At 38.7% G+C, this 27,724-nt stretch overlaps 1 protein-coding gene across 6 annotated transcripts in view; it reads right to left on the reverse strand.

Annotated features, from left to right (window-relative positions):
* The window catches only part of NTN4 (netrin 4), a 139,297-nt gene that overhangs the window by 2,055 nt on the left and 109,518 nt on the right, over positions 1–27,724 (reverse strand). For 4 of the 6 annotated variants that reach the window (XM_036085842.2, XM_036085843.2, XM_036085841.2 and 1 more), the window contains one exon: positions 22,214–22,881. In XM_036085842.2, coding sequence (XP_035941735.1) covers positions 22,745–22,881 — 137 coding nt within the window. In that variant the 3' untranslated portion in view covers positions 22,214–22,744. Of the gene's footprint in view, positions 1–12,971; positions 13,091–22,213; positions 22,882–27,724 lie in introns of those variants that run through there. The other 2 variants (XM_078076430.1, XM_078076429.1) reach the window with 2 other exon arrangements.

The following is a 27,724-nucleotide window of genomic DNA, read 5'->3' on the forward strand; positions in this document are numbered from 1 at the left end:
TTGGGCCATCAGTTTTAAGGTCAGTATAGGCTTTCACAGTAATAACTGACCTGTCCCCTTTCACTAGGACAAGAAATATTCTTGTAATTTCTTATCAACAAAGAAGAATTTCTGATTGCTCTTTAACAGAAAACAGGAAATTCTATTGGTCATTATTCCATGGTGATCATCTAAACACACATCTGAGATAAGTCCCAGAGAATTCTAGGACTGGAAGAAAGCCATTAGGTCTTATGGTCTATTTCATGACAGTCCTTTATGTCCATCTTAAGAAGTTTAAGGCCATCTCCTTATATTAAGTGTATTTTCTCTACAAGAGTTGATAGTGTTAACTTCCTCTCTTGGGAGCAGAAAACATTCCCCTTACTCCTCTCTGAAAGCATTTGGGGTGCTTGCTTTGGCAGCACATATACTAAAATTGGAATGAAAGCACTTGGAATGTGTCTATAGTGTAATAAGTAGGTTTGATGTCCTTTGCCTGTGGAGGGAACATTACTAACCTGTCATTAATAGAGCATATCCTTCAAATGACAATTTCTTCCAAAACAAGTCATGGGAGGAAAAAAAGAAGGAGGAACTGTCACAGATAAAAGGGGACTTGAGAGCCCTATCAGCCAAGTGCAATCTATGGGCTTGGTTTCGATCCTGATTTGAGCAAAACAACTGTAAAAAGATATTCTTGAGACAGCTGAAAAATTTGACCACGGACTGCATACTAGATGATATTAAGAAGTGATTGTTAGTTTTGTTAGATATGTTCATTGTATTGAGTTGTGTTAAAAAAATTCTTTTCTGTTAGGGATAAAAACTGAAGTATTTATAGCTGAAATGAAAATATATTTGGGGGGGGGCCTGGGTGGCTCAGTCGTTAAGCATCTGCCTCTGGCTCAGGTCATGATCCCAGGGTCCTGGGATTGACCGCCCCACATTGGGCTCCCCGCTCAGCGGGAAGCCTGCTTCTCTCTCTCCCACTCCCCCTGCTTGTGTTCCCTCTCTCTCGCTGTCTCTCTCTGTCAAATAAATAAAAAAAATCCTTAAAAAAAAAAAAGGAAATATATTTGGGATTTGCTTTAAAATATTCCAGAAAAAAATAAGATGAAATAAGATTGGATAAATGCTCATTATTGAAACTGTATACATGGGTCTCGTTAGAGAACTTGCTTTAATTTTGTATATCTTTGAAAATTTCCAAAAATGCAAAGTTTTTAAAATTAATTTGTTTATTTTTTTTAAAAAATCCCAGGTCCCTGGGACCATGATCTGAGCTGAAGGTGCCTAACGACTGAGCCACCCAGGCGCCCCCAAAGTTTTTTTTAAAGAGAAAGAGTACATCCTTTATTTTCCCCACTATTAATTTGTTATTGTTATTATTCTAGAAGCAGAGAAGAAATATTATCCAGTCCAGGTCTTGCCTTTATTATTTTTGATAATGATAAAATAATTCAATAATTAATCACTAAATTAATTAATGGTTGGTTATTTTTATTTTTTAGTGCTAATAAAATACAGTAATATTTTAGGTGCTTTATACATATCTCATTTAATTAATAGCTATAGAGCAGGTTATATTATTCTCCTTTTGTAGTTGAGGAAACTGAGTTTCAAAGAGGTTAGATAACTAGAGCAAATATAATAGAATGAGCTGGGGATGGAGCCTGAGGTCTGGACACAGATCTGTCTAATTCCAAAGCCCATGTTCTTTGTACTATTGCCCTACCACTCATTCTGTTTGTAGTTTGGGGCCTTGCTGCCTAGAGGCATCCAAGTCAACTGGCTAATTATCAGTAGAACTCTTAAAACATAAACCAGTATGTCACTGTGCTGAAAACCTCCCAAGGACTTCCCATCTCACATAGAGTAAAACCCAAAATGTTTATAGGATCCAAAGGGCCTTTCATGGTTGTCTCCCTCCTTGCTATCCATTCCACCTCATCTCTTTTAACTCTCCTCTTTGCTTACTCTGCTGCAGCCATGCGAGCATCTTCAGTGCTTTTCCCGAAATGTACAGAGCATCCTGCTTAGGCCCTTCACTTGGGGGCCTTCACTCTGGCTGAAATGCTCTTTCCCCAAATAGGACATGGTTCACTTTCTTCTCCCTCCCCTCATTTCCTTCAGTCTTTGCTCAAATGTCTTCTTATCAGAGAGCGCTTCCCTGACCATCTAAATAGAGGAGCACCACCATTGAAGTTTTCTCTTTTCCTCTTATCCTTCTTTTTCTTCACAGTGCTTATCACTACCTGACGTTATGTACTTATTTGTTTGTTTCCCCTCAGTAGAATGTAAACTCAGTGAAGAAAAGGGATTTTGTCCGTTTATTCACTGTTCTATCTCTAGCACCTAGAACAGTGCCTGACACATAGTAGTTGCTCAGTAATATTTGCTGAATCACTAAATGACTGTCAGCCTCATCAGCCCAGTGATCTGAGTTACCTGGTCACATACATCATGCCCAGGCTGGATGACCAACTGAGATGGAATCACTGATGAAACCGGCGCCCCCTCTGATGTCCTGTGTTCTGATGTGGACATTGTAGAAAGATTAGCATTTGCAGATCCATCATTTCCTAACTGCCAACTATGAGCAAGTTTCTTAACTCTTTTTAGTTTTAGTTTCCTTATATGTAAAATGAGATAATAATTATTAGACAATTACATGATTCTTAGATACTTATGTAGAATATTCAATAATTTGTCCAGTTCAAATCTTCTTTTTATGATAAATAAGAATTCCCTCCTTAAGCTCTAAAAACTTTCATAATTCCAGACATCTGATCAGGCAGCCAAGAGCTCTGAAAGGCCTTTGGCTGGAAACTGAGGATTTATTAAAGCCAATGTGCTCTCCCTCTTGTTTGAGCATGTAGATGACATGGAATAACCCTTCTGATTTATGGAATTAGTTTTTCCAGCGTTGTTTAGGCTGCCGCATGATCACTTCCCAGTTTGATAAGAATCACTTCATAATGGGGATTAGATGGTACAGAAAGACAGTGGTCTCTGGTAGATCTATCACATTCTTTTTTTTTTTTTTTTAACCAAGAATCTCCAGCATGCCAACTTTGCACAAAGGCTTATTGTTGTTATAATTTTCCAGGACTTAATAAATTAGCCATTGTTATGAGATAACTTCAAAACATTGAGAGATCCTGGCTGGAAAAAAAAATTTTTTTTAAATGAAGCAAAAGTATGGATACATTGATAAAAAATTTTTTTAATACCATGTAGTATTTTTTTAAAGTTTGAGTGGAAAGTGGTAGAACCACAGGAATGTACATTAACAAAAGCAATAAGCTAATTAAATAACACACAAATGTTGTATTGTCTGGGTACTAATGCTTGAAGGTCATGTCTTAGTTTATAATAATGAAGGGAATCTATTAAGGGAGGATTATTTGACAGGAATCTTTCTGTTCTACAAGTTATGTGTAGGTTAAGATAATCAACGATTCTTTTTTTTTCCATATGAGTAGAACTATAAAGAAGAGAAATCTCTGCATTATACATTTCTTGCTTATTATATGATGGTATTTAGCTCACAGGATCTTGGGAAGAAAAGAGAAGCAGCAAGAAGAGAAGAGGAGAGGACTGCGCTCAAGGGACATTAAGTTGGGGGTTAGTGTTCTAGTGAGTTAGCTCTAGTGAGGGAGACTGAGCCTTGAGCAGGTTGCTGGGGTTTAATACCTAACAGAGCAGGAAGCAAAGGAGCACTGAGCCATGTGGCACTTTTCCCTGCCATCTCTACACAAACAGCAACAGTTCAAAAGCACAAAGGTAGGTCTGGCACCTGGAGCTGGGTTTCCTGGTGACTTTATCAGTGTCTTGACATTTGGTCTGTGTTTACAGTCTAAGCAACAGATAGGAGGTAATGAAGCAAAGGAGGGGAGCACAAAATAATGACCATAACATAAAGGTCCTGTTTACTCTGAGCTTTTTGGAGGATTCAAGAGGGATGGAGGAGTTAGCTCTACTGCATCTGCTTTTGGTTCATCTGTGGCCCAGGCTTGCTCCATTCAACAGTCCACAGTTACCCAGTGTTGCTCCATAATTACTGGAAGGCAGTGAGGGCTGTGAAAAGCATGTGATATAATCATGCTTTCAGGGAAACCTGTTGGGACTAGTGTTATTAGCTGGCTGCCAAGATCTCCTTGATATTGGGCATAAAGAAGGTGCTCAATAAATATTTGAAGTGACTTGACTCTGACACAGGTTCTAGTCATGGACTCCATTTCTTTACCAGTGTAACCCATGGTGTTATAGGTCTATGTTGGAGAAACTAAGAGATACTCAGGGCTGGTTTTCTCACGTGTTCCTGTTTCATCAGGGGGTAGTAATATGGACAGGTGGAAGTCATGGAGGAAAGGCAAAAAACACATTTTAAGACATGAGGCTAAAAAAGAGTCAGCAGGCCCATGTCCTGTCTCAGAGACCCAAATGACAGAATCAAGGGTCAGCTTTGATTTGAGTGTGACTATGGTGTGTTCCTTTAAGCTAGCTTCCCTACTATGATATTTTAGGGCCTTATGCAAGTTAAATTCAAGAAGGTTGTTTGGAAAAGCTATAAGATATGATCTATGCAAGCAATATTGGATCCTTAGTGGAGTAAATGCCATGAGTCACTCTTGACAAAGATAGTGTGGAGCCACTCTGAGAACTGTAACTAACTCCTGAGGCAACAAAGGACATCAGAGTTTACCAGACTTTTGCCACTAGAGGGATGTATGGATGAAGGGAATAGCATGGAGCATCAGCCTTGTACTCCTCTCTGGTCCCTATCAGACAAGAGTGATTCAGTCTAGTAAACTCTGAAGTCAGTCACATAATGAAATATGTGACTGAGAGCAGAGACCAGAGTTAAAGCTGCTTCTGAAGGTGCCTAATGTAATGTGAGACAAGGCAGCTCTGAGTTGCTCTGTCATCAGGTGGGCAGCATAGTTACACTTAGCCGTATTTCCAGAGCAAAGACTGAAGGAAGAGGCAGAGATCACAAACGGATTCTGTGGCCAGGAGATGCAGCTAGAACCCAGGAGTGGTGCAATCTGAGAGAGTTCGTGTGTCACTGCCAATTTCCCAGTGAGCGCTATGGCCAAATGAAGTACCATTGAGGTCAGGGAAATAAATTTTTACTAAATGGTAGTGACCGAGAAGAGTTAGCAATTTCTAATTTTGCCGACTCCAGTCTTTTGTTAACAGTGTAAATCAGGGTTAAGGCAGAATATTTGTTTCCACCTTGTCTTTTGTGATTTGAACACTGATGTCATTACTTCCTAATTTCCAATTTTATATTTTTCTCCATTTCCTGCTAGCACCAGTCAGCTAAAGAATATTTGGCAACAGGAAAATACCATGCATAGCAACTGAAGATGTATGTGTTAGGGAAAAACATGATGGCCCTATAAAATTAACAAGAAGAATCCTGGCATATATCTAATAATGACTTCTCATTTTAAACCCTAGCTCATTTCAAGTAATCCTTGTGTTCTAGAAACAACACCTGTTCATCTTTCTGTAGATCTGTTGGAAGTCCAAGCATGAGAATGTAGGAAAAAATTTCCAATCCAAATTACTATGTAATACCAATGGTGATATTTCACTATGTGAGACATTTGTTGATGTATTTGCCTTTTAGTCTTCTTGGAAAATGGTGCAGATTGAACAACATAGTAGACAAAGTGGTTGCTTTTTAAGATCATTGCTTCCTCACACCCTATCCCTACCTCATCCCCCTGCTAAGAGTCACTAAGGGGCCAAAAGGAACTTCAAGTAGAAAGAGCATTTGCACAGGGTAGATATCTCAAAGGTCAAGCCTGAGATGAGGAGGACTAGGGAAGGAATAGAGCCTATGTTAGTAAATTGGAGGATACGAGCATGTTCTGAACTCTGTGAACTTTCCAGTGTGCTCTGGGAGAATAGGCAGGGATGGGTTGAGGGAAGGAGAGCAGCAGGGACTGGGGGGAACAGGTCTGAATAGCAGCCTGGAATTGTGAACAAGCCAGGCTGTGGTTTCATGCTGCCAACTGAAGCCCATTGGCAGAGGAGTTTCCTACCTGGACACAAAAGGAAAGGTTATACTTCTAAATGAGTGAGTGCTGAGATGGAAGGTGGAGGCAGAGGGTCAGGACCCAGATTTTGATTAGAAAGTTATCATAAGTCAACTAAGGTCAGCCAGGCAAGGAAGAAGCAGGCAAGAAAGATTTTAATAGTAACAAGCATCAGGAACTTGATCTAGGGAACTTAAGTCTCTCTCAGAGGTGAGGATCTGAGCAAGAGGTCTGAGTACCAGAACTAGGATAACCTGCTTCTTTGTCACCAGTCTCCTCTCTCTCAAATCCATCTTACACTGCATTTAGATCCCAAACTTGATATTTATCTCTCCTCTGCTCAAAAATCTTTGAATGATTCCCTGTTGTTTAAAGACCAAGTTCCAACTCCCTAGGCAGGTGTTGAAGAACTTCAACAGTCTGGCCTTAACCTAATAAGCACTCAACTTCTTATTCCACCATTCCTGACAGAGTGGTGTGTTTTTGTTTTGTTTTGTTTATTGTCCAAACATAATTTGTTTTCTTGCTGTCTGAGAACCCAGGATGAAACAGCGGGGTTTTACCCTCTCACCTGTCCTGGTGTCCTGTTATGGAACACCTAGATTGGTGGACCATGTTGTCAGTTACCATAGTCCTCTCTGTTCACATCCTCTTTGATATCTCAGCAACATCTGGCAGTCTCCTTGAAACACTGTTCTCTCTTACATTTCTCATGTTCTCTTAATTATTCTCCAACTGCACTTGCTCCTCCTAAATTCTTGCTGTTTTTTCCTCTTCTGGTTGACAGGTAAATGCTGAAGTACCTTGGGAATTTGTCCAAGCCTGGCTCTTTTTACTGTTTACATTCTTACCCTGGCTGATCTCATCTGTGGTGGACTAAATTGCAGACCCTAATTTCGCTCCCCCCAATTCCTGAATTCAGGGTGTTGTCATAGGCTGAGTCTTGGCCATGTAACTTGCTTTGGGTAATGATATACTGGTGAAATTAAAGGCATATCATGGGCCCAGCACTTTTTAAAAAATTGAGATATAATTGACATGTAACATTGTATAAGTTGGGATGCCTGGGTGGCTCAGTTGGTTAAGTGGCTTCCTTCAGCTCAGGTCATGATCCCAGGGTCCTGGGATTGAGCCCTGCATCGGGCTCCCTGCTCAGCAAGGAGCCTGCTTCTCCCTCTCCCTCTGCCGCTCCCCCTGCTTATGCTCTCTTGTTCTCTCTCTGTCAAATAAATAAATATCTTAAAAAAAACATTGTATAAGGTTAAGGTATATGATGTATTGATTTGATACATTTATATATTGCAATATGATTACTACTGTGGATTTAGCTAACAGTTCTATCACTTCATATGATTATCTTTTTTGTGTGTTAAGAACATTTAATATCTAGTCTCTTAGCAGCTTTGAAGTGTATAATACAGTATTGTGGACAATAATCACTATGCTGTGCATTAGATCTCCAGAACTTGCTCATCTTCTAGGTGCAAGTTTCTATCCTGTAACAACGTCTATCCGACTCTCCCACACCTTGGCCCCACGTAACGACCATTCTATTCTGTTTTTATGAGTTTGAGTTTGGTTTTTTTAGATTTTACAAATAAGTAAGATCATACAGTGTTTGTGTTTCTCTGACTTACTAAGCATAATGCCCTCAAGTTCCATCCATGTTGTCACAAATGGTAGTATGTTCTTCTTTCTCATGGCTAAATAATGTTCCTATATCTATATCTTTATCTAGAATATATAGATATATTCTTTATCTACTGAAGGACACTTAGGTTGTTTCCCTATCTTGGCTATTGTGAATAATACTGTAGTGAACATGACAGCACAGATATCTCTTTGATACCTGTTTTCATTTCCTAGGACTTTCTCAAGACCTTGAATGTTTCCTCTCCCTCACTTGAGCCTCTGCCATTGCCTGTCTGGCCTGCTGGTCCCAGGAGAATGAGGCATACAGAGTACAGCCACTCCCCTGGCCCTATAGATAGAAGCAGAGATGCCTCGATTGAACCCCAGCCAATCTGCAGATGTGAGCAAAAATAAATTATTGTTGGGGCACCTGGGTGGCTCAGTCATTAAGCGTCTGCCTTCGGCTCAGGTCATGATCCCAGGGTCCTGGGATCGAGCCCTACATCGGGCTCCCTGCTCAGTGGGGGCCTGCTTCTCCCTCTCACACTCCCCCTGCTTGTGTTCCCTCTTTCACTCTGTCTCTCTCTGTAAAATAAATAAATAAAATCTTAAAAAAAAATAAATTATTGTTGGGGCACCTGGGTGGCCCAGTTGGTTAAGCATCTGACTCTTGATCTCAGCTCAGGTTTGATCTCAGGATTGTGAGTTCAAGCCCCATGTTGGGCTCCATGCTTAAAAAAAATTATTGTTGCTTTATGCCACTGAATGATAGTAATGGTTATGTAGCAGTAGCAAACTAACATATCACCCATTTGCCTATGATTTCCAAATATAAATATTTAGCCTTTCACCTCTCTTCTGTGCTCCAGACTTGTATATACAGTTGACTACTTGGCTTCTCTACTTGATGTTTAATAGGCACCTCAAACCAAAAAAATCTAAGCTAGGACTCTATATTCATCCCTAAATTTGCCTTTTCCTATCACCATCCTTCTGGTTGTTCAAGCCAGAAAACTAGGAGTCATTTTGGATTCTCTGTTCTTTCACTTTCCACATTTAATCCATTAGTAAGCCCTGCATGGTTTCCTACAGAGTTCTGCATGTAAATACATCCACTTTTCTCATCTTCATCAGTATACCATCTCTTGTCTAGAAAAGTTCAGTAAGGTGGTACCTGGGTGGCTCAGTCGTTAAGCCTCTGCCTTCAGCTCAGGTCATGATCCCAGGGTCCTGGGATTGAGCCCCGCATTGGGCTCCCTGCTCCGCGGGAAGCCTGCTTCTCCCTCTCCCACTCCCCCTGCTTGTGTTCCCTCTCTCACTGTCTCTCTGTCAAATAAATAAATTTTAAAAATCTTTAAAAAAAAAAAAGTTCAGTAAACTTTTAGTTGGTCTTTCTGCCTTCACTTTTCTCCTTTCTTCCACCCATTCCCACATATCATCCAGAGTGATCTTTTATTTTATTTTATTTTTTCAAAGGAATACAGTGACTATTTTTTTAAGATTTTTATTTATTTATTTGACAGAGAGAGACACAGCGAGAGAGGGAACACAAGCAGGGGGAGTGGGAGAGGGAGAAGCAGGCTTCCCGCTGAGCAGAGAGCCCAATGTGGGGCTCAATGCCAAGACCCTGGGATCGTGACCCAAGCCGAAGGCAGATGCTTAACGACTGAGCCACCCCGGTGCCCACAATGACTATTTTTTTGAAAGATTTTATTTATTTATTTGAGAGAGTGAGAGCACGCAAGCATGAGCTGGTGGAAGGGGCAGAGGGAGAAGAAGACTCCCTGCTGAGCAGGGAGCCCGATGTGGGGCTCGGATCCCAGGACCCTGGGATCATGACCTGAGCTTAAGGCAGATGCCCAACCGACTGAGCCACCCAGGTGCCCCAAGAGTGATCTTTTAAAAGAGTAAATCAGATCCTTCCACTTCCCTCTAATTGCTGCTCATCGATACTGAGAATAAAACCCAAACTTCTGAAGGTTCTCGTGTTTTGGCCCCTGCCTGCCTCTTCAGACCTCACTCTATACCACTCTCTGGCCTCACTGCTCTTCTTTTTGCACTTCAAACTGTCAGTGTATTCTGACCTAGGGGACATGGTACTGGCTATTTCCTTTAATAAGAATGCTCTTGCCCATCTGTTTATATGGCTGCTGACTCCTCACTGTATAGTTCTATCAGCTTAAATAGTACCTCCTCAGAGAGGCCTTCCCTCACCACTTAATTTTAGGTGGCCCCTCACCCTTACCGTCCTGTCTGCTGAGTGGAATGCAAACTGTGTTGTGCCGCCCTAGCCTCCGCAGTGGAGGCTCTGTTGCCCCAGCTGTTGGCAGTCTTCAGCTGTCAGCCCTTTGAGGGGTTGCTCCAGCGGCAGAGAGCAAGGCCATGCCCCTTCCCAGGGTGGCCCGCACCCAGCGGGCGTCTAATGGTCAGGACAACTGTGAAGGGTCATTCCACTTCAGCGTTCCCTAAGGGGTGGGCTGAGGCTGTGGTTGGGCCGCCGTTGCCACCAGCTTCTCTCTCTGCTGGCTTCTAGTTCCGTCTCCTCTCTCCCACAGGTGCTGATTTTAAGGATTCTCCTTAGTAAACAGTTTGCCTTCTAAACTCCACCTCAGTGTGTTTCTCAACACCAGGGAAGCCTTAGTTTCTTCATCGTGTTTAAAATGATTTGTAATGATTTTCCCGAATCCTTGGTAGGCTGATTGTTTCTCCTACTAGAATGTAAGTTATAAGCATGCAGAGATCTGACTTCTTCACTGTTGTATCCCCAGTGTCCTGAAGCCTGGAACATTATCATCATCATAAAAGCAAACATCTTGTATTTATTATATGCCAGGTGCTGTTCTAAATACTTTACCTATATTAATTTACTTCATCCTCACAACAACACTGTGAGTTGGCTAGCTCAGGGTCACACAGATAGTGACGGAACTAGTTTTTGAATCCAGGCCATCAGAATCTGGATTCTATGTACTTAACCAATCCATTATGCTATTTTTTTTTTTGCAGCAGCTGTTCAATAAGTGAGAATGATTGAATAAATAAAGAAAAGGGGGTGGGGTGCCTGGGTGGCTCAGTCAGTTAAGCATCTGACTCTTGATCTCAGTTCAGGTCTTGATCTCAGGGGTCATGAGGTCAAGCCTCATGTTGGGCTCCATGCTGGGTGTGGAGTCTACTTAAAAAAAAAAGAAAGAAAGAAAGAAAGAAAAGGGAGTAGTTGGATATGCTTTTCTAATTTGGGGATATCACCAAATTATTCATTTGGCAAATATTTTCTGAGCATGACTTTGTGCCAGGGATTATGGTATGCACAGGGGATACAATGTGAATAAAACAGATGTGATCCTTGACCTCAAAAAGCTTGTATAATCTAATGAAAGAGACAGATTAACAAAATGTGAAAATGAGCAAACATATTATTGTGAACTCTTACTTTCCCTCCTTTTTTTTTTTTTTTAAAGATTTTATTTACTTATTTAGAGAGAGTGCATGTGCATGCAAGTGAGGAGGGGAAGAGGGAGAGACAGAATCTCCAGCAGACCTCGCTGAGTGAGGAGTGCAGGCAAGGCTCGATCTCACAACCCGGAGGTCATGACCTGAACCGCAATCAAGAGTTGGACGCTCACCTGACTGAACAACCCAGGTGCCCCTCCTTCTAAGGTGGTGGTCTAGAAGTATAACTAGTATCATGGCTACCCAAAATGTATGGTTTCCTTTTCAATCAGATGTATCATTCCAGGCCATCAGAGTACCACCCATATCTGTTCTATAGGGTATACTACTAGGTAATGGAGCTGTGATGAGAACATTTCCTACACAGTGATTTTTTATTTTTATTTTTAAAATTTAAATTCAATTAATTAACATATAGTGTATTATTAGTTTCAGAGATAGAGTTTAGTGATTCATCAGTTGTATATAACACCCGGTGCTCATTACATCACCTGCCCTCCTTAATGCCCATCACCCAGTTATCCCATCCCTCCACCCCTCTTCCCTCCAGCAACCCTCAGTTTGTTTCCTATAGTTAAGAGTCTTTTATGGTTTGTCTCCCTCTCTGATTTCATCTTACTTTATTTTTCCCTCCCTTCCCCTATGATCCTCTATTTTGTTTCTTAAATTCCACATATGAGTGAAATCATATGATAATTGTCTTTCTCTGATTGACTTATTTCGTTTAGCATAATACCATCTAGTTCCATCCATGTTGTTACAAATGGTAAGATTTCCTTTTCTTGATGGCCGAGTAATATTCCATAGCCACAGAGACTTTTTATAAAAAGATTATAGGGCAGTCATCATTTCTTAGCCTTAGTAGGGAGAAGAGAATGGAGATGCTGAAGCTCCTATTGATGGTAGAGCCTCACTGTAGGAAGGGTTACCCAGTCATTGCCTCAGGACTCAATTCCTGAGTCTTTTCAGCAACCGATCAGGGAACCAGAAGGAAGAGAGAGATGCAGGGAGAGCCAGAGCAGTTGCCCACCTCTGCAGACCGAAAAGGCACCCATTAAGGAAGAAGTGCTGTAGTGTGATGACTAAGAGCACAGAGTCCAGGGCTCAGACCTGGGCTTGTGCTTTCACTCGCTCGCTTACCGCCTGGATTACAGTGGCCTAGTTGTCTACTTGAGCTTCCTTTTCCTCACGGGTTAAAATGGCAATAATAATCGCTCCTGCCTCAGAGGTTAGCATCAAGTTTTTGTGAAGATAATGCATATAAAGCAGATCTCAGTGACAGCAGTATTTGGATTTCAGGGGAGTCTGGGCATCTGAGTTATCACAGTAGTTCTAAACCACAATGTAGAGTCTGTCTCCTCTTCCATCCCTCAGTTATTGGAATGAGGGCATGTGCATTCTTTATTGAAGGAAATACATATTGAATCTGTGGCACAGTGAAGAAATGATTTCTCTTGCAGAGTATAATAATTATTTCTGTCATGTTATCAAGGTCAGTGTTTTTGACTCCTGCTAACAGTAGCCAAATTTGTACCAGTTGAAGTTCCTCAGGGACACTTCTTAATGATGGGAGAATTTTTTTTTCTTTGCCTTAAGAATAATTGGAGCAGGGGCGCCTGGGTGGCTCAGTCGTTAAGTGTCTGCCTTCTGCTCAGGTCATGTGGGATCGAGCCCCGCATCAGGAGAGCTTGCTTCTCCCTCTCCCACTCCCCCTGCTTGTGTTCCCTCTCTCACTGTGTCTCTCTCTGTCAAAAAATAAATAAAAAATCTTAAAAAAAAAAAAAAAAGAATAATTGGAGCAACTTCTTTTGTTTTTCTGCATATTTTTCTTCCTTGCTTTGTAGAGGAAGAAAAAGACAAAGAAGAGTTAGGAGGTAAGCGAGAAGTACGATGTCTTCTAAATAGAATCACAGATGAGAATGAAATTTGCAGGGGAGATTCAAACAGGAGTGATCCGGGGGAATCAGTTGGGCCTAGAAAAAAACACAAGAGCATTTGGGTTTTTGGACCTTGAAAGGAGCGAAGACTTCTCCAATAACAGTTGTAAGTCATCATGGATGTGGATTTCCAAAGCTTAAGGAATAAAATATTTTGCAAAATTTCTGGGTCACAAACGATTGGCTCAGTACTCTAGCAATGCTTTATGTTGAGAATCTTCAAACTTCTGAAATCTGTCATTGCCTGAGAATTATCAAGGCCTGAGGATAATTTACCAAATCCCAGATTGTCCTCCTATAGAATCAGCTTGTGGTTCATGATTTTAAAAAGGCAGGAAGAGAATTTGTAGTTAATTACTAGGCCTTGGTCTAGTAAATGTACAAAGCACAGAAGGATGGCGCTGAAGTTTTGACATGAGTGGAGGGACTTGAATTCTTTTACAACTGGAATGTGCTGGAACTTCCCAACGGCTTGAAAGAATGCCTAGAATTTCTTTCTCTATTATGGTCACTGTTGTTTTTCACAGAAGCAAGTGAATCTTCCTGAGCTGTCCTGGTTCCAGTAGATGAGTCCCCAGCAGGCTTTTGGGGAGCAAAGCTGGCCAGACACCATGGTTTGGGCACTTGGGGATCCCTGTGTTTCTCACGCATAGGTGTTAGAGCTGTTGTAAATCTTTAAAGCCAACATGAAAATTAAGGAGCATGGCACAGAGCAGGACCTTGTCAGCTCCATAATGGGCGGTGGGCAGAAGAATTCTGATACTTTCCTCCAGGCGCTTAGTGTAACTCAAAAAAAAAAACAAAAACAAAAACCAAAAAATGCCTGCTTTGTGGTCATTATCCAATTATAACAGCTTTTCACTTGGAAGAATTTAGTCATTTATTGCTTTCAGTTCATCTGGGGGAAAACAGCGTTCAATACAATCAGGATGAGGGGGTCTATGGCGTTGAATTTTCCCTCAGTGATGGAAAAAGAGTATTTCTCTTAAATCAGGGCAGTGAATGCCTGATAAATAAGCCCTAGAATGTGGATAGAGAAGAGGGATTATTACAGCTCTCTCCTGGAGGTCGTTCCCCACTAGAATGTGAGCTCTATGAGAATAAGGATTTTGTTTTATTCACTGCTATATCCCCAGGGCCCAGAACAGTGTGCACTACATAGGAAGATCATAAGAAATACTTAAATTTAATTATTAAATTAATAAATGAAGATCTACAATCCAACAAATGATGCTGGGAAAGAAGCTGAGAACTTTAAAGCAGTATTATGCAGCTGAAGGGGCATAGGATTTGGAATAAGACATCTGTTTTGAATACTTGGCTCTGCTAGTTACCAGCTAGTTACTGGCCCTGGGCAAGTTACTTTGCTCTTCTTAACCTCATATTCCTCACCTGTAAAATGAGATAACAATACTTCTATTTCGAAAGGTTGTTCTGAGGATTAATTGAGATGAAGATTGTGATGGTGTTGGGCACTCTGAAAATGCTGGTTCTACCCTTATCCCACAATAAATCATGTTGCTCCAGTAAGGAATTTACATAACGGACTGCCTACTCAATGGGAGAATAACATAGGCATGTTTCTACTTAGTGCCATAAAAATAGATGATAAGGAACTCTTCATGTTGTAGGGTATTTATTGTTTTTTGTTTTTTTACACACGTGCTATTTTATTTTCCATTTAAAAAAGGAAAACACATTTCATAAAGATATTGAATTGGAATCCTGAAAAATCAGCTATGGCCAATATGAGGCTTTAAACATCACTTCTCAAATAGCTTTTACCTAATCCTACTAGATAACATTTGGGGGCAAGTGAAAACTTGGAGCCATGTTTTCTAAACTTAGTCTTCTTTCCTGAGACATTCAGTGAAACCTGTACAATTTTGGAGGTTGTTAATTAAGTGTTCTTGTAGATACTGCATTAAAAAATGTATTCATTGTGTTTTTGTTTCAAACTGCTTATTATAACATTTATCAAAGGCAGAGCACATGCTGATAAAAATATCCAGTTGTGCATTCTCAAATGTTATAAAAAGCTCTCTAGGTTGCTGAAGGTCACTTCTGGGCAAGTCTCCCTGCGTAAGAGGTCGGAGTGCGTGTGTAACAAGAGTGTTTCTGAGGTTAAGGAATTCTATTTGCTGTGATGCAAGTTGTGTACATTTCCTTGATTTTTCTCTCCATGCTTATCAAGGAAAGGATAATCCTGGCTTTTATTTCTTGTTTACAGGAATGGGAAAGAAAAATGTGAAGTCTGTGTGGTTTATTATTTTATTTGTGGCTTGAATCCTCATTTCTGAGAGAGGGTAAGTTAGGCGGTCCCCTATGTTTTCCTTTCCCAATGTTACTGCTTTTTCACCTTTCTCCTTACTTCTTAAGCCTCTGACTGGGGTACAATCGAGTGTGTCAGCAGGACTGGCACTGCCTAAATGGAAATTAGGAAGCTGCCTAAGCAGCCTGATTTATGAGGCATTGAAAGGCACATCTGACCAAAAATAACTCTTCCACCCGCCTGCCATCGGTGCCTGAAATTCCCATGATAAGAATCTCCCATTAAAAATTTTCTGCAGACACGCATGGTTTATTTGGATCAATAAAGCATTGTGTTAGGGAGAAAGTGGGAAAATGGGAAAGTATCTCATTAGAATGATTTTATCTTCTGAATCTCTCAGTCTCTTGGTCAAGGGTAGCATCTTGACAAATCAATATACTATTTAAGGCTGGAGGGAAACTGGGAATTAGAGTCTTGTGTAGGATTTTCTTGTAGACTCTGAGCAGTATGAAGCCAATGAGCCCTGGGGAGGAGATTTCCCCAAAGTAGATTGAGGAGCTAAGGTATCAAAGACACATTTAGATGTTTCACAATTCTGTTTAAGGCGAGGTTAGCAAGTAGGGTACATAAGAGCTGGAGGGAATTCCCCTTTTCTACCATCTTAGTTCTTGGGTAACCATAACAAGACTAATGATTCCCTTATTCATAAAATAACCATTATGATGAAGACCAAGTAGATTTATGACCAGAGGGAGATACATTTGTAGAACCAGAACTAATGATTAACTCTATGACTTTGTTGAGACTATTCTGTAAAAGTGTCGAGAGCAGTGTTTCTGGTACTTATTAAATTGTCCATCCCTGGTCCCCAACCAGACCTTCTGAAACAGATGTTCTGAGGTAGGGTCCTGGGACTCTACTTTCTAACAAACATTTCTGCTGATTTTTATGAACATTATTTGAGGATCACCGGTTGAGAGGCATTAGTAGATCATAAAGGTGGATAATTAAGGTTCAAATGCTAGCTTGGCTGCTTACTTATTTCGTGACTGTGGACAAGCTATTTAACCCTCTGGTTCTCAGTTTCTCCATAATGATAGTAGTGACTCTGCAAGGTTATTGACTGAGGTCTGAGGAGATAAGTCATGTGAAGTTTAACACAGTACCTGGCACCTAATAAGGGCAAAAGTGATAACTGTTATTATGAGTATGTATATTGAAAAAGACCTCTAGGCAGTGCTTACTGACATTAAATATTTTGTGGACTATTTACTTTGTAAAAGATAAATTTAAAATTCTGTTTCAATATGTGATAAAACTAATGGTTTCCTAATTTCCTAATTACAATTACCTAAGATTTCTCTGTTGCTTTATTATCTTTCGCTTTTCTGTCTCCTCAAACAAAACTAACAGCAAGAGACTTGGATGGAAAAATTTTGTAGTAAATATTCAGAACTATCTCTCCTAAATCATGGTATCTAGCAATGGAAGAATTGGTTAACTGAATATATTCTACTTTGAAATATTTTACGTATTGTTACTAGAACAGACCCTCTGGTTCCTATGCCAGCTGTTGCTTTCCTTTATTCTTATATATTTTTTAATATATTTTTTAAAATATCTTATTTTTAAGTAATCTCTACACCCAACTTGGGACTTGAACCCACAACCCCAAGATCAAGTGTTACATGCTCCACCGACTAAGCCAGTCCCATGCCCCTATTCTCTTATATCTTTATGCCTTTTGTCCTGCCCCTTGCTTTCTCTCCTTGGTTGACAAAGTGCCTACATTCTCTATTTTTTTTCTGTTTCCTCATCTCTCTCTGGTATGATTTCTTCTCATTCATCTTGTAAGCAGAATTACTCCACACAGCAAAAGTCAGAGCTGAGAGAACTGACTTGGAATGCTGTTGAATTTCACAGCAGCTTATTCAGGGTTGGTATTGATAAATGCACATGCGGACCTTATGCCTAAATAGATCTCAGAATGCCAGACCAAGAGGAGAACAGCGAAGGTAAAAAAAACGGACTCTTACTAGTTCATTTTGGTATAAATTATGGTAAACAGTATTATCCTAATGGCAATGTAAAAATGAGAAAGTCAGTAGAAAATTATGTAATTGCAGGGTAGAATAATGGGATACATTATAAGCTGGAGTATGGAGGAGCACTGAGAGAAATGCTTTCAGTGTTCTTTCTTCAACTATAATCTAAAAGAAACAGCTAATGCGTTGGTATCACCTCCCATGAATTCCTTTCTAAAGGCCAGAATCCCTTTTTAGTGGTGGAAATATGAACTCTGGGCAGTAGAATTCTTGGGTTTAAATCCAGGCTCCACAATTATAAGCTGAGTGTCCCTGGACAATTTAGTTAATGTCCCTGTGCCTCAGTTTCCTTATTTGGGAAATAGAGATAATAGTGCACACTTCAGGGGTGCTTAGGAGGATCAAATGGGAATAACACACAGAAAGCACTTAGAAAAGTACCACCTTGAAGTAAACTCTCAATTATCTATTGCTTTTGGTGTTATAATCTGTGGTATTATTTATTTGCTAAGCTTGAAATCCTTAGTGGTATCCTGACAGGGAAGAAGGTGTCCAGGGAATTTCTGGGCAGACCAATTTGCTCATACTGTGAGAATTTGCATGGTAGTTATTTTTCTTTCTGGGAAGCAAGGTTCCCTGCCTGGCGGCTGTTCACCCCTTTATTGAGTTAAGTGCACTATGATTTGATCATTTCTAGTATATCTTGGGATATTTTTGGATTTATAAATTAATTCATTGCTAATCTGCCTGTGACCACATATTAAGAAACCAGAGATGTATTCAGCATGTATGAAAACCCTCCCTTAACAGAACATGCATCTCAATTCTGGAAATATCTATTTGGTCCAGTGCATCTTTCCTTCTTTCTCATGACTAACATTCCGCTTTTTTTGTTATTCAGCATATGTGAATTGACTAATAGTAAATCTGGGAATTTGTCATTTAAAATATTGTAGGTGTCAAACACAGCCAGTAATGCTCAAAAAAGTAGAGAGATGTTTAAATCCCTTTGGCAAACGTGTAGGAAAGCAAGGTAAAGGGCATCATTTTTAAAAAAGTATTCTCAGACAAATCATTCTCTGAGAGACTTAAAATAACATCAGTCATGCAAGGCACACCCCTTTACTTCTATTCCATTTTTATCATATCAATCTCCCTTGCAAAATTGAGGTTGTTCATAAATATTTTCCTTCCAAACTGTGGGAAATAAGTCATGAGTAACTTTGGCTCTTTGATAAAGTTAGGTTAGGGGACTGCTTATCATTGAAACAATGAACACAAAAGCAATTCAGTCCTGGGGCCTCTGACAAAACTCCTCAATACACAGGCAGTGCTCACGCTCCTTGTTCTCAGGCATTCCAGGGGAGTGGCCACAGGACAGGCCACACAAGGAATTTTCAAGGTCCCTTTTCCCACCCTTCAGAGTTGATAAGTCTCTGATCCTTTAGAAAAGGATTTGTTCTGCAAGAACCCAAAGTATCCCAAAGAACTATGTTTACCCATAACGAGCCTTGCTTTCTGTTTAATATAGCCAGAAGGACACTGCTTTTTGGACTCGTGGTCACATCCCCACAGATTTGACCTCATTTGGTGGACACTATTAAAAGATTATCCTATTATTGAGAATTTCCATTGCATCACATACTAAATATTAGTAACATTCCTCTATGGGGAAAGTGATGTAATAAGAGGGCATAGACTGAGTTGACCTCAGGCAAATTATATGGGTAGGTATGTGGACATTATGCAACTGATCTGCTGACTAATAAAGCCCAATGGTACTGGGAGTAATGCTCTGGGGGCAGAGACTTTCCTAATAGCTCTCGAAGGAGGTGAAGCCATAGATGGAATTTTTCTTTGACTCTGTTGCCTTGGTACTGTGATCGTTATTTTGCAAGATGCCAAGGAGGAGAAAGTGTAGATAGGAAGTGTGGCAGAACAATGAAATAATGGAATGGGAAGGGGGCCTTGAGGTGGCTTGCTCATACTTTGACGGGTGGGGAACATAGGTTTCTTTTTTTTCTACTTTGGAAGCCAAATGATGCTCATAAGGAATTAAAACTGCAGTTGAAGGGCTGCAGGTGATTTAAGAATGAAGATATTAAGAAACAGTTATAACAATGATTTTTTTTTTTAAAATGTTGCCAGAGAAGGTTTTGAAAGAGCATCTAAGGAAGAAGATTCCAGTTAAAAAGGACTGAGCCTGGGTGGTTCAGTTGTTAAGCGTCTGCTTTTGCCTCAGGTCATGATCCCAGGGTCCTGGGATTGAGCCCCACATCGGGCTCCCTGCTTGGCGGGAAGCCTGCTTCTCCCTCTCCCACTCCCCCTGCTTGTGTTCCCTCTCTCGCTGTGTCTCTTTCTGTCAAATAAATAAAATCTTAAAAAAAAAAAAAGAAGGAATGGGAAGACCCATTAGGGGCCCAGTAATTTGGCAAACTAGTTAAAATTAAACTTTTAGTTATAACTTTGCTTGAACAGACTTTACAAACAATTGATTAAATTTTAATTGTTAAAAAAATAAATTACAAAAGTAGTACATGATCAATGAAAGAATGCCAAGCAATATAAATATATGCAAAATAAAAAGTGAAAATCTCCCTCCTTCTTTCCCTTACAGGGTTAAATACTGCTATGATCTGTCTATCTTTCGGGCCTTTTAGATCACTTTTTATATTATAAATGTGTTTTGGGGCAGGTGTTATTACTATATGTATTCTGCAATTTTTTAAATTTAATATATTATGTACATTTTTCTACTCTTAAGAAATAGACATTATTTGTATTCTTTTTAATGGGCAATAGTTATTTTTATTTTATTTTTTTTAAAGATTTTATTTATTTATCTGACAGAGAGAGACACAGCGAGAGAGGGAACACAAGCAGGGGGAATGGGAGAGGGAGAAGCAGGCTTCCCACAGAGCAGAGAGCCCGATGTGGGGCTCGATCCCAGGACCCTGGGACCACGACCTGAGCCGAAGGCAGATGCTTAACGACTGAGCCACCCAGGCACACCGGGCAATAGTTATTTTAAATAAAGTGAAATGGAAAACAAGGCCCCTTGGCAATTCTGAAAGTTAAGAAAATTCTATATTTGATGTATTTAAAATATTTTTCTTGATGTGATATACTTACCAACATGTTTGATAAGTTGCTTGTAAATCATGCCCTACTAAATGGCATTCCACCTACCAGAATAAGATAGGAAAAGATAAGACATGCTACAGGTTATAAAAGCAGATTTCATGAGAGTATGTATAGTAGAATTCCAATTCTATAAAAGGTATGTACGTGTGTAGAAAGCAGTCTAGCAGCCTGGGCACTAAAATGCTAACAGCTGTCATCACAGGATGGTTTAAATGTAGGTCTTTTTTTTTTTCCTGATATGGTTTTCTGTATTTTCTTCTTCTTCTTTTTTTAAGATTTATTTCTTTATTTTAGAGAGAGCAAGCACAAATGGGAGGGGCAGAGGGAGAGGGAGAGAGAATCTCAAGCAGACTCTCTGATAAACCTGGAGACTGATGTGGGGCTCAATCTCACGACCCTGAGATCACGACCTGGCCGAAACCAAGAGTCAGATGCCTAACCAACTGCGCCACCCAGGTGCCCCGGTTTTCTGTATTTTCAACAGTGAACTTTCATTGCTTTTTTTTTTTTTTTAAGATTTTATTTATTTATTTGATAGAGAGAGACACAGCGAGAGAGGGAACACAAGCAGGGGAGGTGGGAGAGGGAGAAGCAGGCTTCCCGCTGAGCAGGGAGCCCGATGCGGGGCTCGATCCCAGGACCCTGGGATCATGACCTGAGCCGAAGGCAGACGCTTAACGACTGAGCCACCCAGGCGCCCCCTTTCATTGCTTTTTAACAAGTAAATGTAGTATAAGAATGCACTTCATCTGATAAAAGTTCATGTCCAAAGGCTACAGAAACTAATCCCATCTGAATTAGCTTCCACTCTATCCCCACACCCCAGAGTAAAAGAGTAAAAATACCAGGCCCTTCTTTGATTTTCTTAATTTAAAGAATTAGGTTTGAGTTCCCTCATTAAGACAAAGTAATCTTTAGCAGAGTTGACCAGGAAATGAGACAAAAATCAGGAAATCATATTCCTTTATTACATATATGAAATATAAAAAATTAACAGAGCAATATATATATATATATATATTTTGCAAGTCCACAGGACCTCAGGAAAAAAAATATGTTCTGTATGTGAAGTTAATCTTATGGCACTGTGGTTTATGTTTTGTATATTCAAGTACAGAAGAAACTGTATGTCTTGTGGTTGTGCATGGGTACAGAAGAGGAGTAATAATGAAAACTGTAGTTTGGTGAACTATCACATACACTGTGTCAAAAAAATGAGTAAATATAATGGCCATATACTGTTAATAAAGATAAGGAGGAAACTGTTCCAACATTCAGGTTTAAATACTAAACACAAAAATAAAACAAATTCTGTGTCTACAATAATTTCTGCCGTGTATACAAGTGCATTGCAAATAAATGAGCTTTTAAAAATTTAAAGTCCATTTCCTTTTCATCCAAGCATATTTCTACTCTTAAGATTTCTTCTTCCTCTTATTTTAAAGTCTCATTTTGTTTAGTTTTTTAAAATTTTTCATCATGGCTGTTATCTGTGGAATCTAACCTCTAGCCTGAAGCTGAGACTTCATATGCAAACATATTCTCCTTTTAGGTTTTCTCCAAGTGTTCAGAGCTAACACGTACAACTTCCTTTTGTCCACACGTGGTGGCAGTGCTTCTGTTTCAGTAGGTTTTCTTACACGCCCTTTATTTTTCTTTCTGTCAACCATGGTCTTCAAACTTTCCCAACACAAGTGGTAGGTAGTAAAGTGCTTTATACAAGGAAATAGTATATACATGTGGAGAGCTTCCATTTAACACTCCATAGACCAAAGTTCACACACATCACACAAAGGCAGGCTCTTTTTTAAGAAAAACCTTTTTTTGATAGTAGGGTTGGGGAGTCCTTAAAATCTCCTTAATTACTTTAAGTAGCACAAATATAAGTAACATATCTGAAGCTGGAAGGAGTCCTTGTTAGATGTACTCCTCTTAATGGATTACTGCTAAATATCATACTGCTATTAAAAATACTCTGAATAGTTACGAATTACAGAATCAGTCCCATAGGAGGCAGTTATCAGGGTAGGATTTTTCATTTGTCTTTATAAAACAAACTGTATTTAAACATGGCCCCCAAAGAGACAGGTTAGACTAGGCCCATGCATTGGAATATTTCTATATATTTTGGCACTTAAAAAACTCCAGTTTTGTTTTTGAGGTCTCCTTTCCATTAAGCTTATGTTTTCTACATAGAGAAGTGCCATTATGTGCTATATACCTTTGTTGCTACTTGCACTTTCTTTTTAAAATATCCATGACTTTTCTCCCAAGGGATGGCTTCCAGTGCTGGACAAAACTTTTCATATTCACGACTAGTTTGCCTGTTCTTACATCTTCATGTCCTGCCACAAGGTACTCCAAACCTAAAAGAGAACAAAGTTAGGGGCTATATAGTATCATAATTTATTGAAGTGGGGGAGGAGATGTGACTTTGGTGGTTTTATATGCACGGTTCATGGTTTTATATATTCATAGTTGAAATAGGGAGTCCCAGGCAGTGATAGCTGGTGCTTAGTAAACATCTACTATGTGTTAAGTGGCTTACGTGTATTATTTCATTTAATCTTGAAAATAACCCTATGAAGTAGGTATTTTTTTTTCTTGTTTTACAAATGAGGAAACTAAGGCTCAGCAAGATTACAAAACTTGTTCAGTGTCTCCCAGTGAATAGCAGCACTCTGACTCAAGCTCAGGTCTGTCTAGCTGTAGAACTTTTACTTTACGTTATACTACCTTCTATGGTAAAGAAGTAAGGATTCTGTGGGTACTTAGCATACTGCTATAAATTAGTATTTCTTGGAGACTCACTATGTATGGTAGTGCATATTAAGGAAGATTTTTATAAAAGTGAGACAACCATTTGGAAAAACATATTGGAAGAGAGTTATGAGTTGCTGGAGTGGTGGGGGGTGGGAGGGATGGGGTGGCTGGGTGATAGACATTGGGGAGGGTATGTGCTATGGTGAGCGCTGTGAATTGTGTAAGACTGTTGAATCACAGAACTGTACCTCTGAAACAAATAATACGTTATATGTTAAAAAAAAAAAAAAGAAGACGATAGTAGGAAGGGAAAAATGAACGGGGGTAAATTGGAGGGGGGAGACGAACCATGAGAGACTATGGACTCTGAGAAACTGAAGGTTCTAAAGGGGAGGGGGGTGGGGGGATGGGTTAGCCTGGTGATGGGTATTAAAGAGGGCACGTACTGAATGGAGCACTGGGTGTTATAAGCAAACAATGAATCATGGAACACTACATCAAAAACTAATGATGTAATGTATGGTGATTAACATAACATAATAAAAAAAAGTGAGATAAGAGGAGAAAAAAAAAGTTGTGAATGATACAAAGTGACACATATCTCCTATAGAAAGTAAATGTGTTTTTGGAATATAGGATGTTTGTTTGTCATATTAAAAAAAAAAAAAAAGATGAGACTTCACCAGACCTTTGTAATTCAAAATTCTTTTCAGGCTTCAAATAAAAAATTTTGGTTGACGTACAGAAATGAAAGGACAGTCTCATTACCTATACATCAAAAAAAGGAAATATGTTAATCTCCTTCAGTAGGTGTTTGTAATACTATCAATATTGGTATTTTGAAACAATTTTCTTTAATATTATAGGACAGAGCAAATAAGTAATTATGTTTATAAAGGAGAACTTTCCAAGATAAAGAGACATATATTTTAAAACTTAAGAAAAAATAGTAGATGTTAAAATTAACCTGAAAATATCAATTTAAACTCATGGGTTTATATGTATATATATAAATTAATATATATTAATAAAATAAAAATAAAACATATTACTATATTATATATATTTTTTGTTCATCCACTGAAATGATCTAAAAAAAAAAGGCATTCTAGTAGCAATGAACACCTATAGTAGACATACTGTGCTCTCTAAACAGATCTCACTAAAAACAAAACAAAACAAAACAAGGCTTCTTGCAGAAATGCTATTGCAGGTCCAGGACAGGAAGATACAATGTAGCATGGGACATCTTATTGTGCTAAAAATCGAGGAAGCTCTCAAAGATTAATGGGGGTCATTGTAAAAGGACATGGGAGCTAGCAAGAAAGGGTTACAACTTGTTAAAGTTGTGATAATTGGAGCACCAAGGAACATAATGATTGTATCTATTGAAACATACTGAATCAATAAAAATCCGTAATTCCAAAATGATACTCAAAAAAGAAAAATCCAGAAAAACATTGGTTTGTCATCTTTTGAAGCAGCTGTTAAGACCATTACTTATGAAAGGTAAGCACTTTGGGAATTATAAGGAAAGAATTTAGCATTTACCCTGCCTTTAAATAGGAACTATATTGAATGGTAACCTATAGCCCAGCTTGAAAGAGAAAGTCCCCTTACAGAAGAATGTCAACTAGTAAATGAGGGAAATCAGAAAAACATCGTTTCTTAAGCTCTAATGAAATTACTGATTCAGGAAGGATTACCAGTTGGTGGTAACATCATCAAATCAATGGTCAATGGGAAACTGGATATTTGTATCATGACTAAATAACACGACACTCATTACTTTCTAATCTCAAAAAGGAAAACAAAACTGCCCAATGGAGAGATCAGGCTGTCATCACTCTAACCCAAGGGTCAAGTTTAGCAACCCTGATGGTGGGTTATCCAGGTCTTATGTGTCTTCTGATATGATTTAACATGAAGTACATACCCAGCAATATCTCTAGTGGATTCTAATCAAAATGTTTATCTTGAATCTATCAAGATTTTTTTAGAGATTACAAGAAACATAGGAGGTAGAGGGACAAGCTAAATGACATGACAAGGAACCAACCAGTCAAATATAGAAGGTAAGATAATCTACAGGACACTTGGCCTGGATTCAACACTAATAATTTTTCAACAACAATTAAAAAAGGAACTGTGCTTGAATAAGAGAGACTTGAGAGACTTAAAAACTAGATACAATGTGTGATCCTGGATTGAACACTGACAAGGACAAACCAGTTCTAAAGGATGTTAGGAAATTGGAATATGGTCTGAGTATTAAAGTATATGAAAATAAACTATAATTGAAGGCAATGATCACTAACTAAAGTAGGTTACAGAATGGAGCATATTATGATTTTATTTTGGTTAAAAAATATAATATGTACATGCACAGAGAAAGACCTTGAAAGATTTGCATTAAGCTGTTAACAGAGAGGATCTCTGGAGGTAAGAAATTGAAATTTTAAATTTTCCTCTAAATTTTTATAATGTATATGTGATAGCTTCTATAATAAAGAAGTTATTTAAAATATTATTAAAAGAAATCAGCCCTAAACTTAAACATAGCTATGATGGTGTTTTCAAAAAAAAAAAGAAAGAGAGAGAAAAAGGGATAATAATGGTAGAGACTTTAACACCAGAGAGCACAAATGTAAGAAGGGTTATAAGGTATTTAAATTATTTAAAGAGTAACCTTAGCATCTGCATGAAAAAGAATCCCAATATTTAATTAATGGACTAATTAAAATAATGGTCTTGATATTGTTTGTATTATACCTAAAGTAACAAAATCCTCATATAAAAATACAATAAATAATTTTTAGGAAACTTCATTGTTAAGTTTAGTATTTTAAATGAATTTACTTTGAAACTATCAAGAGAACAAATACTATAGGAGTTTGCCATTAATTTAAAGTATGAATATACATTGAACTAATAGAAATGATACTGAATAAATTCATTAATTATGGAGCAGCATCATGCCAAAAATTAGCATGGAAAATAATGTTATCCGTTGTATCACTTACTAGTATTTACTTTTTACTTTCCTATTTTTTGCTTTCGACATCTACTTTACTACATGTTTGAGGGCACAAAGTTTATTTTATTTCCATAGAGAAAGAAAATATAATACTTTAGTGCTAGTCTTGATATCCTAAATTGATTGATGAATGAGTAAATGTATGTATGAATGTAGGAATGAATGAATTTGCAGGGTTGTCAATTAGATTGTTCCTTTTCAAAAAGTAGCAGAGGAAGCTAGTTGGTGTGTAAGGTTTCCGAATTTTCTTATCAGCTTTCTTTGGCCTTAGCTATTGAACTTGTAAAAATGGAAAAACAAAGTGAAATGAAAGAGTGTCTGGTTTTGCTTTGGCAGGTTCCAGTCTTTTCTTCAAAGCGAGTAAACATGTTTTTAAGAATTCTTTGAATAATTGCACTTATGTTTTCAATTGTGATGAACTCAGTTGATTCTTTGACTCTGGCAGAAACCTGATGAGGAAGTATAGTTCACTTCCTGGAGGGTGGCTCAGATGCCCAAAGCTTTTCTTTTTTTTTTTTTTTTAATGTCTTAACTAAAAAACTAGGCAGATTATTTTTTCTTTTGCTAAGATAATAGAAAGTGCTTATAGGAAGAGCCTCTACACACAGATTATCGGGAAATAGAACTTAAATTAAGGACTCTTCATTTCCCTGTGTCCAAAATCTAAGATTCTGATTACTTCATTTGTCCTTCGGAAACATATTTATTTATTATTTAAATTGTCTTCTTTTCCTTATTAAAATTTAAATGAATTTAAATAAAATATTAAAAGGGCATAAAAGGATATAAGAGATTAGTCAATAGTCAAAAAGTCAAGAGTTTTATATTTTAGATTGTTTAGGTTGGGGGGAATATTTCATTGAGAGTTTCCCTTTTTCTTTGTCACTCAGTTATCTGTTTCTCTTTGCTATTAGTCAAAGACTACAGTGACTTCTTAAGAACATAACTGAGGTTTCCTGGACTTTTATTTGAAAGGAATTAGATCCAGAACATAAATTATGCACCTGTATTAGCAGTGCAATTAAGAAACAGATGGCAAGTGGGGCGCCTGGGTGGCTCAGTTGGTTAAGCGACTGCCTTCGGCTCAGGTCATGATCCTGGAGTCCCGGGATCGAGTCCCGCATTGGGCTCCCTGCTCAGCGGGGAGTCTGCTTCTCCCTCTGACCCTCCTCCCTTTCATGCTCTCTGTCTCTCATTCTCTCTCAAATAAATAAAAAAAAAAAAAAAGAAAGAAACAGATGGCAAGTACATAATGTGAGAAATACAGAGGATTTAAAAAAATAAGTTTTTTTTTTAAAGATTTTGTTTATTTATTTGTCAGAGAGAGGGCGAGAGAGACAGAGAGAGAGAGCAAGCACAAGCAGGGGGAGCTGCAGGCAGAGGGAGAAGGACCCCGATGTGGGCTCAAT

The sequence above is a fragment of the Halichoerus grypus genome, chromosome 6 (genome assembly GCF_964656455.1).
Source record: "Halichoerus grypus chromosome 6, mHalGry1.hap1.1, whole genome shotgun sequence".
Taxonomy (NCBI): domain Eukaryota; kingdom Metazoa; phylum Chordata; class Mammalia; order Carnivora; family Phocidae; genus Halichoerus; species Halichoerus grypus.